Source organism: Haemorhous mexicanus, chromosome 17 (assembly GCF_027477595.1).
Source record: "Haemorhous mexicanus isolate bHaeMex1 chromosome 17, bHaeMex1.pri, whole genome shotgun sequence".
Classification (NCBI taxonomy): Eukaryota; Metazoa; Chordata; class Aves; order Passeriformes; family Fringillidae; genus Haemorhous; species Haemorhous mexicanus.
This window is the reverse complement of record NC_082357.1, coordinates 15788516-15800528: the sequence shown is the minus strand read 5'-3', so window position 1 is coordinate 15800528 and position 12013 is coordinate 15788516. Positions and strand designations below refer to the sequence as shown.

Below are 12013 nucleotides of genomic sequence, written 5' to 3'. Positions count from 1 at the left end.
GCTGTGACCCAGGTGGTTTTTCAGTGGGAATGAAAGGACCGCGGACAGGAGGACAGGAGGACAGAGGACCAGGGAGCCGGGGGGCCTCTCGTGCTCCATCCACATCCAAAAGAGCTGGGAAGCTCCCCCAGCCCTGGAGAAGTGGGTGTGTGGAGGGGGTTGAGAAGCAGGGAAGCAGCACAAGCCATAATATTTAAATCCTAATGGCTGAAACGAAATTTCTGATCCAGGGCAGGTCACAGATGGTTGGAGCAGTTTAATACAGGAACACGCCAGGCAGTTTTATTGCCGTGAAAAACAAGCTGAGACTAATAGATTGTGTTGGGAGCGTTATTAACCCGGACTCGGTGGAATTTCTCCCGCAGCAAGGGAGTCCCCGATGCGCAGCGATTTCAGCTGTGCCGGCGATCAGGGCTGCGAGCGGGCTCAGCTCAGCCCAGCCCAGCCCAGCCCAGCCCGGCACGGCCCCCTTGGCTTTATCCCGGGAGCAAATGGAGCGAAACCAAAACAGGGAAGAACAAACCGCCCCAAACTGTCCTGCCCGCAGCCCTGAAGCACAACAGGACTGACAGGAGAGCCAAGACAACCTCACAGCCCAAACGGAGCCAGAGCTTTCCCCTAAGGACGCAGCCGGGGAGAGGGGTGGACCAGACACATCCGGCATCCCAGCCCCGGTACAGGACACCGGCTGTGTCACTGTCACTGGCTGTCACTGCTGCTGTCCCCAGCACTGCGGCTCGGGGGGGAGGACGGGATCTGAGTTTCCCCCCAGTTCCACTGCAAACAGATGTTTTTAACCTAAACGGTGCCGCCAGGGGCTGGCGCATCCCTGGCACGGCACCGCCGGCCAAACACGCGCTGCGAAGGGACACGGTGCCCGCGGGGTGGGGGTGAGCCAGCGCACAGCCCTGCGTGACACCGAGGGCATCCCCCGCGTCCCGCCCGGCCCCGAGGGTGACTCCTGTCCCCAGAGCCCAGGGATGGAGCTGGGGTCAGCTCCGCGGAGCGCCGGGTGCGGGGCCGGCACCGCCAGAACCGCAGCTCTGCCCTGCTGTGAAACCAGCTCAGGAATCAGCGCAGCACCGAGGGACTGACCCCCCGAGACCGCGGCCGGCCCAAAATAACCCATGCCCGGCCCAGGCCGAGCGGGGAGCAGAGGGGACAGACCCCGAGCTCTGCTGTGACGGAATAACCCAAATCAGAGCCTCCCCCTCCTGGCGGATCCCTCGAGCGGAGCGGCTCCGAGGCAATACGGAGGCTAAGAGTTAATTAACTTCCAGCACACCTTGTTTTCGCAGTGCCAGGGGCTGCCACATTCCAGGATGAGCCTGATTTAAACCCGTTTCCCTCACTCCCGGCAAAGGCGCGTTCGTTACTCACCCGAGACAGCTCATCTTCCCCCCTGGCAGCCGGATTTCAGCATCCTCGGGCAGAAGTACAGCTGTGCACTTTGCCTGCACACATCAGCCATATGGGCAGGGGATGGGAGCGGGGAGGACCCGCCACGGCACGTGCATTATCCCCGCTACCCACAGCCAAGCAGATGAAAAAAATGTCAGCAAATTAAAATCTGCAAGAGCTTAATTCTGGGCAAATGGGATGAAATCCATTTGAGATAAAAAGAAAGGGGGGGAAAAAAAAATCCAATGGTGGAAAAGCCCGGCTGGGGGACAGAGGAGAGGTGGCTGCAGCCCCGGGAGGATCCGTGTGCCCAGTCGGGCTCTGGGGTTACGCTGAGCCGCAGCACTTTGCCGGGAGCGCGGCTCAGCCCGGGGGGAGCCCGGGGGGACAGCAGGGGAGGGGACAGCAGAGGACAGCCGGCAGCAGCAACAGCACAAAAATAAATACAGCTGGTGCAGAGGGAAGATCCAATCAGGCCAGCGCGAGGGTCAGTGGGAGACGGGGACGAACCGGCGGCTGGCCCTGCGAGCCAGGGGACACAGGGGCACACGCAGCCCGCCACCTCCGCCGGGCCGTGCCACCGCTCAGCCGCCTGCCCCGGGACCCCTCACCCGGCATCCATGCCATCCCTGGCCCATGGCACTGCCGTCCTGGGGAGAAGAGGCTCATCCCACCCTCTGAGGGCTCCTCAGGGCGAGCACAGGGATGAGATCACCGGGCTGTGCAGGGCTGTCCCATCTCAGGTGGAAACAGTCCCTGCAGAACCGGGCACAGCCCCACGGGGATGCACCGTGGCTACCCCCGAGGTCCCAAGGAGGTCCCAAGTTCCCCCTGGGGTGATCCCACAGGACAAGCCCCAGGACACTCACTGGGTCAGGTCTGATGGGCCCTTCTGCCCAGACTGCACCCACAGCAGTGCCCGAGGTGGCTGCCCTGTGCCCCAGGACAGCACGACAGCCACAGCAGCACCCCCACACTGCACCCACCCCAGAGCCAGCGCTGGAACCGGGACACCCCCCGCATGAGCCCCCCAGGGCCCTCCCAGCTCTGTGTGCTGCTTCAGGGCACAGACCCCAGACCCCTGCTCAGCCAGAGACAGACTGAAGGGGCTGGAATCACCCACGGGATCCACAGCCCCCTGGAGCTCCTGGAGCTGCTCACTGCCTGCAGTGAGAGTAAGGGCAGGGACAGCCCTTGCTTGGCAGTGAAGCCACTGGAGAGACCCCGGGATCAGCAGCTGGACCAGGCACAGCAGCACGCCTGGCACTGCCCCCAGCACCCACAGCTGGGAAACCTGCTCTGCAGGGCACCTTCTTTATTTATTTTCTTGACTTCATTTCATTAAGATTAGACGGTAAATCTTTTCCCTGAGCTAAATATTTCATTTCCATTAAAGCCAGATTAGCTGCCAGATGCACGGCGCCCCTTGCCCCAGCCCTGGTGTCAACCTTTCCCACGGGGGCAGGGGGCAGTCAGGGGGTTTGCCCCTGTTTTGGGGAGCCATAAAACGTGGGGCTGCCCATGGCATCACAGGCTGGGCATGGGGCAAGCTCGGGATGGCAGCGCTGGCTCCAGCCATGCTCTGCTCACTGACACAGGGATTGCTGGGACAGGGCCATCCTGGGGGGAACCTGCTGCGCCCCCCACAGAGGGGCTTGGGTCCGGAAGAAGATTTGGACACTTATTCAAATCCCCTCTGTGGGGGGAAGTAATCCTGTATAATTCCCCAGGGATGATGGCAAAGGGGATATCCGAGGCATTTGAGGTATTTTCACGGATCTTGCTGGGGGAAAGAATTTTCCTGAATTGTGAGGGGTGGGGGTTTATTTCGTGATTCAGTTTGGGGTGATGGTTGAGGTCTGGCTCGGTGCCATCCATCCCTGCCCCAGCCCCAGCTGCTGTCAGGTCGGCTCCTTCCAGAATGCTCGGTGGGGCCAGGACAGGCTGGGCATGGGCACCTGGACAAGGTGACTGCAGGCAGCTGGCTGTCCCCTCTGCACCCTGGCCCTGCAGGGCTCTGTGCCTGCTGTCCCCTGGTGTGCAGGGCTCTGGGGGACCCAGAGCAGTCCCAGCACAGCAGGGGGACACTGCATGGCCAGGGCCCCGAGCCACCCCCACCCTGCCATCGTGGGTCACGGCAGAGACCCCGCACGGGGACGTTGTTATGGAAACTGTAATATCCTGCAATTGCTCTGATTAAAGCAGCAATTGGAAAGCTGGGCCCAGAGCGAGGCCAGATGGAGACCTGATTCCCTAATGGCCATGGTCTCAGCCTGGCTGTAATCCCACCACGTGTCCCTGGGCCAGCACCAGCTCCAGCCCCAGCTCCGGCCTCGCTGCCAGATCTGCTGGCACAAGGGCTACAGAGCCCCAGCAGAGCACTGCCAGGGCACCCCGGGGTGAGTGACCACCCCCTGGCACCCCGGGCAGCCCATGGCCCCAGCAGAGACCCCCAGCCCCCCACTGCCAGAGCTGCTGGCAGCGCTGGCCAAGCCCTTGCCCGCAGCAGCTCTCACCCTGCAGAACTCGGATTATTCTCTGGCCAAGCTTCTGGAGAATCTCCAGTGGCTCTGCAGCTAATCCCATCTCCCTTCCACATCACAGCCAAGAATGGGAGCCACATCCCCTGCTGCAGGCAGAGGCAGTGGGTGCAGGCCCCCCACACCCACAGGGGTGCTGGGCTAAGGTGGCACCGAGCATGGCTCAGCTGTCCCTTGGAAAGCTGGTTGGCATCTTCCCTGCAGGACCCTCCCAACTCCTTCCCTGCAGGATTCTCCCAGTCTCTTCCCTGCAGGATTCTCCCAGTCTCTTCCCTGCAGGACCCTCCCAACCCCTTCCCTGCAGGATTCTTCCAACCACTTCCCTGCAGGACCATCCCAACCCTTTCCCTGCAGGATTCTCCCAACCCCTTCCCTGCAGGATTCTCCCAGTCTCTTCCCTGCAGGACCATCCCAACCCCTTCCCTGCAGGACCCTCCCAATCTCTTCCCTGCAGGACCCTCCCAATCTCTTCCCTGCAGGACCATCCCAACCCCTTCCCTGCAGGACCCTCCCAATCTCTTCCCTGCAGGACCCTCCCAATCTCTTCCCTGCAGGACCATCCCAATCTCTTCCCTGCAGGATTCTCCCAATCTCTTCCCTGCAGGACCCTCCCAATCTCTTCCCTGCAGGACCATCCCAATCTCTTCCCTGCAGGATTCTCCCAATCTCTTCCCTGCAGGACCCTCCCAACCCCTTCCTTGCAGGATTCTCCCAGTCTCTTCCCTGCAGGACCCTCCCAACCCCTTCCCGCAGGACCCTCCCAGCCCGCCCTGCCCAGCCCTGCTCCCCGGCAGCAGCAGGCACAGGAAGCCGTGGTTCGGTGGCCCCAGGGCAGCGTGGAGGTGCCCCCGGTACCTGATGCTGTCGATGAGGGGCTGGTGGGACTCCTGGGTGAGCAGCACGCTCAGGCCGTGCGCCAGGCACTCCACCCTCCTCTCGGCCGCGTACTGCTTCAGCACCGTGAACAGCTTCTCCTTCAGCGCCGGCTGCTCCCCGAGGATGGCATCCACCTGCAGCGTGGCGTGGGGAGCAGAGGGAAGGGACACTGAGCAGGAGGGCGTGGAACCATGGCAGGGGCACTGCCACACGGGAAATGTGTCCCACTCCCCGCTCAGCCAGGGTGGAGGGAACCACGCCGGGAGCAGAGGGACGCTGCAGAGGTCAGCCCGTCGCTCAGCTCTGCTCTGCTCTGCTCTCACACCTGGCCCTGCAGCTGCTGGTCCAAACAGTCCACAAGAACAGGGGGGTGACCCCAAGCTCGCAAACTCTGCTGGGCCACAGCTGGGATGGGGTCAGGCTGGAGTCTGCCCGGCAGAGGATGCTGCAATGGGCCTTCAGAGCCGCTTAAGCTTTGTGCACCACCCCCTGATCTCTCTGGGCAGCTCCATCCTGCCCTTACCCCGGGAAGCTGCTGGGAATGGGCAGACAGAACATGAAGGTGAGTGCCAGCCCTGGATCAGCACTGACAGCTCCCAGCCACTGCCCATCCTCTCCAGCTGGGACAGGCAGAGTAATTAGCTAATTACCATCGAGCCAATTACCCTACATGGGACCCTCCTTATTCACCTCCTCCCTCGCTGGGGGGCTGCCCCCTCTCCCTGGGCAGTGGGAGCTGGTTCCTCACCTGGACCTCTCAGGTGGGATGCAGGAACTCCCTGTGACAGCCCCTCTGTACCTGTGAGTGTTGGGATTTCCTGCAAGGGGGTGGTTTTGTGCTGCCAGCAGGTTTGACTGCAGGGCTTGCCTGCAGGAAGGGAGAGGAGCCCCTCACCCTTCCCCGGGCTCTGGGGGTGTGCAGGGCTCTGTGTGCCCCTGCGGTGGCACTGCCAGGGAGCCACAGGCATCACCTGCCAGGGGAAGGGGAAGAGCCATATTTCCAGGTGTTGTCCCACTTGGCAGCTCCCCAGGGAGGGTGACACCAGCACCAGGACCCCGCAGAGCCCCCTGGTGCTGCTGGCTCTGCACAGGCACTGCAGGGGCTCCCGGCAGCAGCAGCACTTCAAGGTTACCAAATCTGGGGCAGCCACAGCAGCAGTGTCCCCTGGGCTGGCTCGTCAGCACGGTCCCCAGGTCCAGCACAGGACTGACAGACTGTGGTGCTCCTGGTGGGATGGATCCCAGAGGGCTGCTGTGAAATTTCTGCCTGGGCTGGGATTGCAGGGCTTGGTGGGTGGGAATCACAGAATCACAAATTGTTCCAGCTGGAAGAAACCGCCCAGACCCTCGAGTCCAAGCTGTGCCTGATCCCCACCTTCTCTTTCAGCCCAGAGCCCTGAGTGCCACGTCCAGCCCCTCCTTGGACACCACCAGGGATGGGGACTCCACCACCACGGGGGTGCTGCCAGCCCTCAGGCAGTCCCCAGCGTGTCCCTGAGCACACAGGGGACAAGAGAAGGCACTGCCCTGGAGCTGAGACCGTGAGCACCTCCCTGGTGATGCCCCCAGCACGGGGGGCCCTGGCACAGCCCTGCCCCAGTGCCACTGGCATGGACACCACTGTCTGCCAGGCAGCCCATTCAGCCGGGGGCTCCACCAAAGGAAGGAGGCTGGGAAAAGGTGACCCGTGGGCAGGCAGTGTGAAACACAAACCAGCAGCACCCTCCGACCTTGCAGCCTGGCAGCCGGGAGCTCGCAGCACCAGCAGCACTGGCGAGCCGGGCTCCGGGAAAGGAGGGGGTGAAACACCCTGCTGGCTTTAGTGCTCTCTACATCCTGTAGAAACTGAAGCCACTCCAAACATCTGCGCTGTGAACTCCCTCTGGAGAGGCTTCTGCCAGCTGAGCAGGGCTCCCGCAGCCAGCAGCTCTGCCTTCCTGCTCCTGCCCACGCTGGGGTGGCTGGCCCGGCTGCTTTTGGGGCTGGGGAGGGAGGGGACAGAGGTGCTGATGGGGCGCTCACAGCACCACAACAGAATCGTTCTCCTGTGATCATCCAGGAATCTTTTACTTGGCTGAATGTAACTTCAGAGACACGGAGGAGGCGGCACGGAACAACCGCCCCTCCTCGTTAATCTCCTGTAATCAGCAGGTATCTGTTTCCCACGCCCATGAATCCAAACCTCAGTGCGTATTCGTGAATCTCTGATGGAGAAGCTGGCTGAGGGGATTCGCCTGATACCCACAAATCTCTTTATGGATGTCTCGTTCCTTTATTAACTCGGGATCAAAAAAAAAAAAAAGCCCTACCAGCCTGCTTATTTTCATAACAGCATTTTAAAAGGCTACTTTGAAATGGAAATTAGAAAGAGTGAAAAAAAACAACTGTGATCAAATTTATAATTAGCACAAGGCGAGGTGTTTGGTAAAATACCCACTAGGAAGCTTTCAGGAGCACAACGAAGATGTAATCACATCGATGTTTTCCCTTTTGCAACAAAATAAGAACGAAAATGTCTGCGGGGTGACAGGCTCAGGCTTTGAAGGGACATCCAGGCACGCAGCAGAGCAGGATCTGCCCTCTGGGTCTCTCCACGCCCTTGTAGTGCAAGGGAACAAGAACTTGGGGTCATCCCCAGGGACTCTCCAAGCCCTTGGCAGCACCCGTCTGTTCTCCCAGGTAATTACCAGCCCCTTCTCTCGGGTGCTCATGCCCCAAATCTGCCCCCCAGCCCCGTGACCAAGCCGGGAGCATTCCCCACCCACGTGCCAAGCCTGGAGGTGTCAAATCTCCAACCCTGCTGGGCACAGGGGGTGCCCAGCGCCCCGGCCCCCTACCCCACACCCCGGCCTCACCTTCCTGCTGAACTCCTGCGCCTTCTGCCTCCTGTCCCGGCGCGCGGGGCCGGCGCAGGGCCCGGTGTCCCCGGCGGTGTCCCCGGCGGTGTCCCCCGAGATGTCCCCGGCGGTGTCCCCCGAGATGTCCCCGGTGATGTCCCCGGCCGTGTCCCCTCGCTGCGGCCGCAGCAGCGCCAGGCGCAGGGACCGCCCTCGGCACGACCCCACCAGCGCGGCCGCCACCTCCGGCAGCGCCACCGGGGTCCCGTCCACCTCCAGCAGGTAATCCCCGGGCTCCAGCCCGCAGGCCGCGGCCGGCGACTCGGGGCTGACGCTGGCCACCCGCGGGGGGCTCTCGCTCGCCAGCTGGAAGCCGAAGCAGCCGCGGGGCCCGGGGGGGATGCTGGCGCGCTGCAGCCGGGACACCACGCCGATGCTTGGGGGCACGCTGCCGCAGCGCCGGGCCAGCGCCAGCAGCGCCTCGCAGCCCAGCCAGGACACGGGCTGGCCCTCGAGCTCCAGCACTTCGTCCCCCGGGCGCAGCCCCGCCAGCGCCGCGCTGCTGCCCTCCTGCACCCAGAGGATGTAGCACGGCCCCGAGCCGCTTATCCGGAACCCGAAGGACTCGGGCCAGCCCTGGTTGGTTGCCGGCATGGCTGCGACTGGAAAAGAAGGAGGGAAAGAGGAAAAGAGAGGAGTTGTGGTGGCTTTTCCATCCTTCGGGGTGGTTCCTGTAGATGCTGCGTGGAGCCCATCGGGTGGGGGGTTACAGTGTGTGCTGTGTCCCCCTCACCGTGGGAAGAAACGCCCCAAGAGGTTGTATTTCCTCTAGATTTCCTTAAAATAACAGCTTTCACTCTATCTTTGGCTGCTGAGGGGGCCACGTTGGCTACACGTGGCACTCAGATGTGACCTGGCACAGCCCTGGTCTCAATGGGGCACCCACCTACCCCCTTCCCCAGGAGCCTCACTGAGGCATCTTCTTGTATTTATTTGTCCATCAAAATGATTAGTTCACTTCTCTGACATGTTACATTAATGAATAGATGATCCACGGACTTACACCAGCTTGATTTTAACCAGCCCTTCTCAACACTCAGTATTTTAGCTCTTTGCAACTAGAAAATTACTGTAAATTAGAATTTCCCAGATCCTCTCATCTGACCACTTCTCTGTGCCCTCAGTGCCGTGTGTGAGTTGTCCTGACAGCAGCATCCCAAAACGGCAGGATGATGGCTTTCAGCAGGACTTGTTTGTGGCTCACGTGAAGGCTTTGGACTGGCTCCAGGGATGCCCAAGGAGACGTGGGGCACATCAGCCCCGAACATCTGCAGGAGCTGCCTTTGCCCGAGGTGAACCCGGCCAGCTGGTGGGCACAGTGCACTCGGATGCCCTTCCCAAGCTGTGCTGTCCCGATGACCTTGGCATGGTCCCTTCCAGCCCTCCCAGTCTGTGACTCTGAGGTGTGTGAGTGCCTGCACTGTCCGCTGACACTCACTAAAAGAATTCACACGGGGTTTTCCTCTGCCGTTAATCTCAGCTGTCTGGGAAGATGCTTTCTACCGCCGTGTTTATTCCCTCTGTGTCACTGAACACACATTAAGCACTTACAAAAATGAAACTCAGACAATTTTACCTGGGTAATCACCCTACAGAGACTATGAGACTCAGAGGGGAAGAGCTGAGGGTGAAGCTCGGGGCAAGCCTGGCAGGACGAAACCCAAACCCATCCCCGGGGCTGCTGAGCACGCATTCTGTCAGCTCCAGCAGGAGCCCAGTAAGCCCTGGGACGGTCCCAGCGCTGCTGCTGCGGGCTGTGCTGCAGGGACAGCCCGGCAGATCAGCGGGGAGCTGCACCCTGCACCCCTGGGCTCCAGCACTTACAGAAGTCCGCAGCCATCCGGGGGCTCTCAGCGGCGGCAGCTTCGTCCCACCGAGGGCTCGCAGCTCTCTTGACTCTCCTCCATCACCCCCGAAAGCGCTTCCCATCTACCCGCAGGGCTCCTGGGAGCATCATCCCGGCTCCCCGTCCTCGCTGCAGCCCCCGGGGCCGCTCCGGTGCTGCCGTGGCACCGGGACAGGGTGGGCAGGGGGTGGCTGCCCCTTCCCGGCCTTCTCACGGCAGCCCTGCGCCCTTCCAGCGGCTCCAGCTCAGCGCCACGCCCGCACTAAGGTCCTTCTGGCCTTCTCCTTTCCTAATTAACGCGATTTCCATCGCACGGAGGAGCGCGGGCAGTCTAATTGCCGTGCTCGTCCTGGCTGAGCCTGGTGCTGACCTGAGCCTGCAGATCTGGGGGGAATTAGGAGCTGGAAGGAGGGAAAACAGATTAGTGCCTGTGGAGGGAAATCCTTCACCCACAGGGCAAATGTGAAGCGACAGCGCCGTGCGGAGCAGGGGGACAGCGCCGGGGCCACCTGGGCGGGCCGGGACCTCTGCACAGGTGAGTGAGACACCGAGGTTTGGGGACTACCACCTACACGTGGTTTGCTGCAGCGATTTGGGGTCGAGGACTTGGGGGCTCACCAGGAGAGCTGTCCCCAGCCAGGCTGCTCCGTGGGTCCTGGCAGGGGGCAGCAGCCGAGCCCTGTTTGGCCACAGAGCCCTCCGCGCTGGCACCGACTGTCCCCTAAGCTGCTATTTCTGATTTTCTCCTCGGCTTCCTCGGCGCTGAGGGATCCCAGGGCTTAGCACGCTAAGAGGTTTTAGAGAATTACACGTCCTGCTGCGGCACCAGCGGGAGGGGCGTCTGCATCTCTCCATGGAGCACGCCGTGCTCGGCCTCCCCTCGGCTCCGGCACCGGCCGTGCTGCCGGCAGTGAGGGATGGGCTGGGAAAACCTCCCTGGCACAGCTGGCACAGCTGGCACAGCTGGCACGGGGCTGGGCGCAGCCTGAGCACGGAGAGCTGCGGGGTCTTCCTCCTGCTCGGGACCTCTGTGGTCATGTCACTGCTTGAGGGGATGGAAACCCACTTCTTCCTGCTCCTCCTGTCCTCTGCAGCTCCTTTCTGGCAGGTTCTCCTGCACAAATCTCCTGAGCAGCACTGCCGGGGCTTTGGGGCCTCTGTCCTCCCGTGCTGGCACTGACACACACAGCTCCTACAAACTCAGGCATCTCTGTTACCATTCCCTGCTCAAACAGTCAAAACTGCAATTAATTCTCTTTTTTTGTTGTTGTTCAGCCAGTGAGGTAATTGCTTCTTTTCCCTCAATTTTTAACTGACTTGAGCACTTTAAACACTGACAGCGAATTTTAATCCTTGAAAGAGCTCAGTTCTGGGATCCCAAGTGAATGGATGTGGCTTCCATTAAGACCTTCTGCCAGACTTTGACCAGATGAGTCTTTCTAAGTGATTTTCACAGGGCTTGGACTGAATGAGCTTCATCCCTCTGAGTCTCAGCCTCTGCCCAGCTGTTTGCTGGCTGGTTGTCCTTCAGCACAGCCTGTCAGGGCACCGAGAGTGGGCCAGCTCCCCTGCAGTGCTGGTGCCAGTGCCAATGTGGTGGCCCTCCCTGCAGCTCCTGGCCTGGCTGTGCCCAGGGACCGTGGCACACACAGACCCTGCCTGTCCCCCCACAAATAAACCCCTCGTGACCACCCCAGCCCCTTCTGTGCCACCAGGCTTGCCAGGTGACATCCAGTGACCCAAGCCAAGCTGTTTCTGTACCTGCAGAAATTCTGCTGTCTCAGTGGGATGGGGGAATGGCTTTTTCCCTCCATCCTCCATCAGGACCCAGGTGCCTTGGGCTGCACTCCAAGACAGCTGTGCCCCGGGAATATTCTGGCTGCGTTTCTCCCTCTCATGTCCTGTTTGGTGCACTGGCCTTACCAAGGGAAAAAAGAGACTCTTCCTGAAACTCAAGCTCGTTTCCTGCCTCCCACCAAGACGATTCACCTGCTCTTCGGCCGCAGCCCCTGGAGCATCCCTGGAAGGCTTACCTGCGCTGTCCGAGCTCCAGCCAGCGGCACGGCGGGCCCCGGAGCTGGGAAAACCATGCCAGCAGTTCGGGAGCCTTTGGATGGGCGGCGCGGCGGCCGCCCCCGGACGGGTTCTCTGGCAAGTTCCAGGCAGGCCCCGTAACCCAATCGGCCCCGGCGGTTTCAGTTGTCACACGGCTCGGAGGGACGGGCTGAGCGCTGCCTCCCGCGTGTTCCCAGCTCAGCCCGGCTCCGCTGGGACCGGCAGGTGCGGGAGCGAGCCCCCCTCACCTGGGACAGGCTGGGACCGGGGGGATCGGGGTTACCGGGGAATGTCGCGCTCACAGCTCTGGAAAAGCACAGGAATTTCGCTTTAGGGACTTCACCAAAGGCCACAAGCCTGCAGGAATTTCTGGCGATGGCTGGGGAATGGCACAGGAC

The 12013-nt window shown here is 61.5% G+C and overlaps 1 protein-coding gene across 1 annotated transcript in view; it reads right to left on the bottom strand.

The window, feature by feature from the left end:
• GRID2IP (Grid2 interacting protein) overlaps positions 1-8310 on the bottom strand; it is a 38332-nt gene extending 30022 nt beyond the window's left edge. The window contains exons 1-2 of the mRNA XM_059862082.1: positions 7673-8310; positions 4797-4951 (exon numbers count right to left, since the gene is read on the bottom strand). Coding sequence (XP_059718065.1) covers positions 4797-4951; positions 7673-8308 — 791 coding nt within the window. The 5' untranslated portion in view covers positions 8309-8310. The remainder of the gene's footprint in view (positions 1-4796; positions 4952-7672) is intronic.
• Between the last annotated feature and the right edge of the window lie 3703 nt (positions 8311-12013).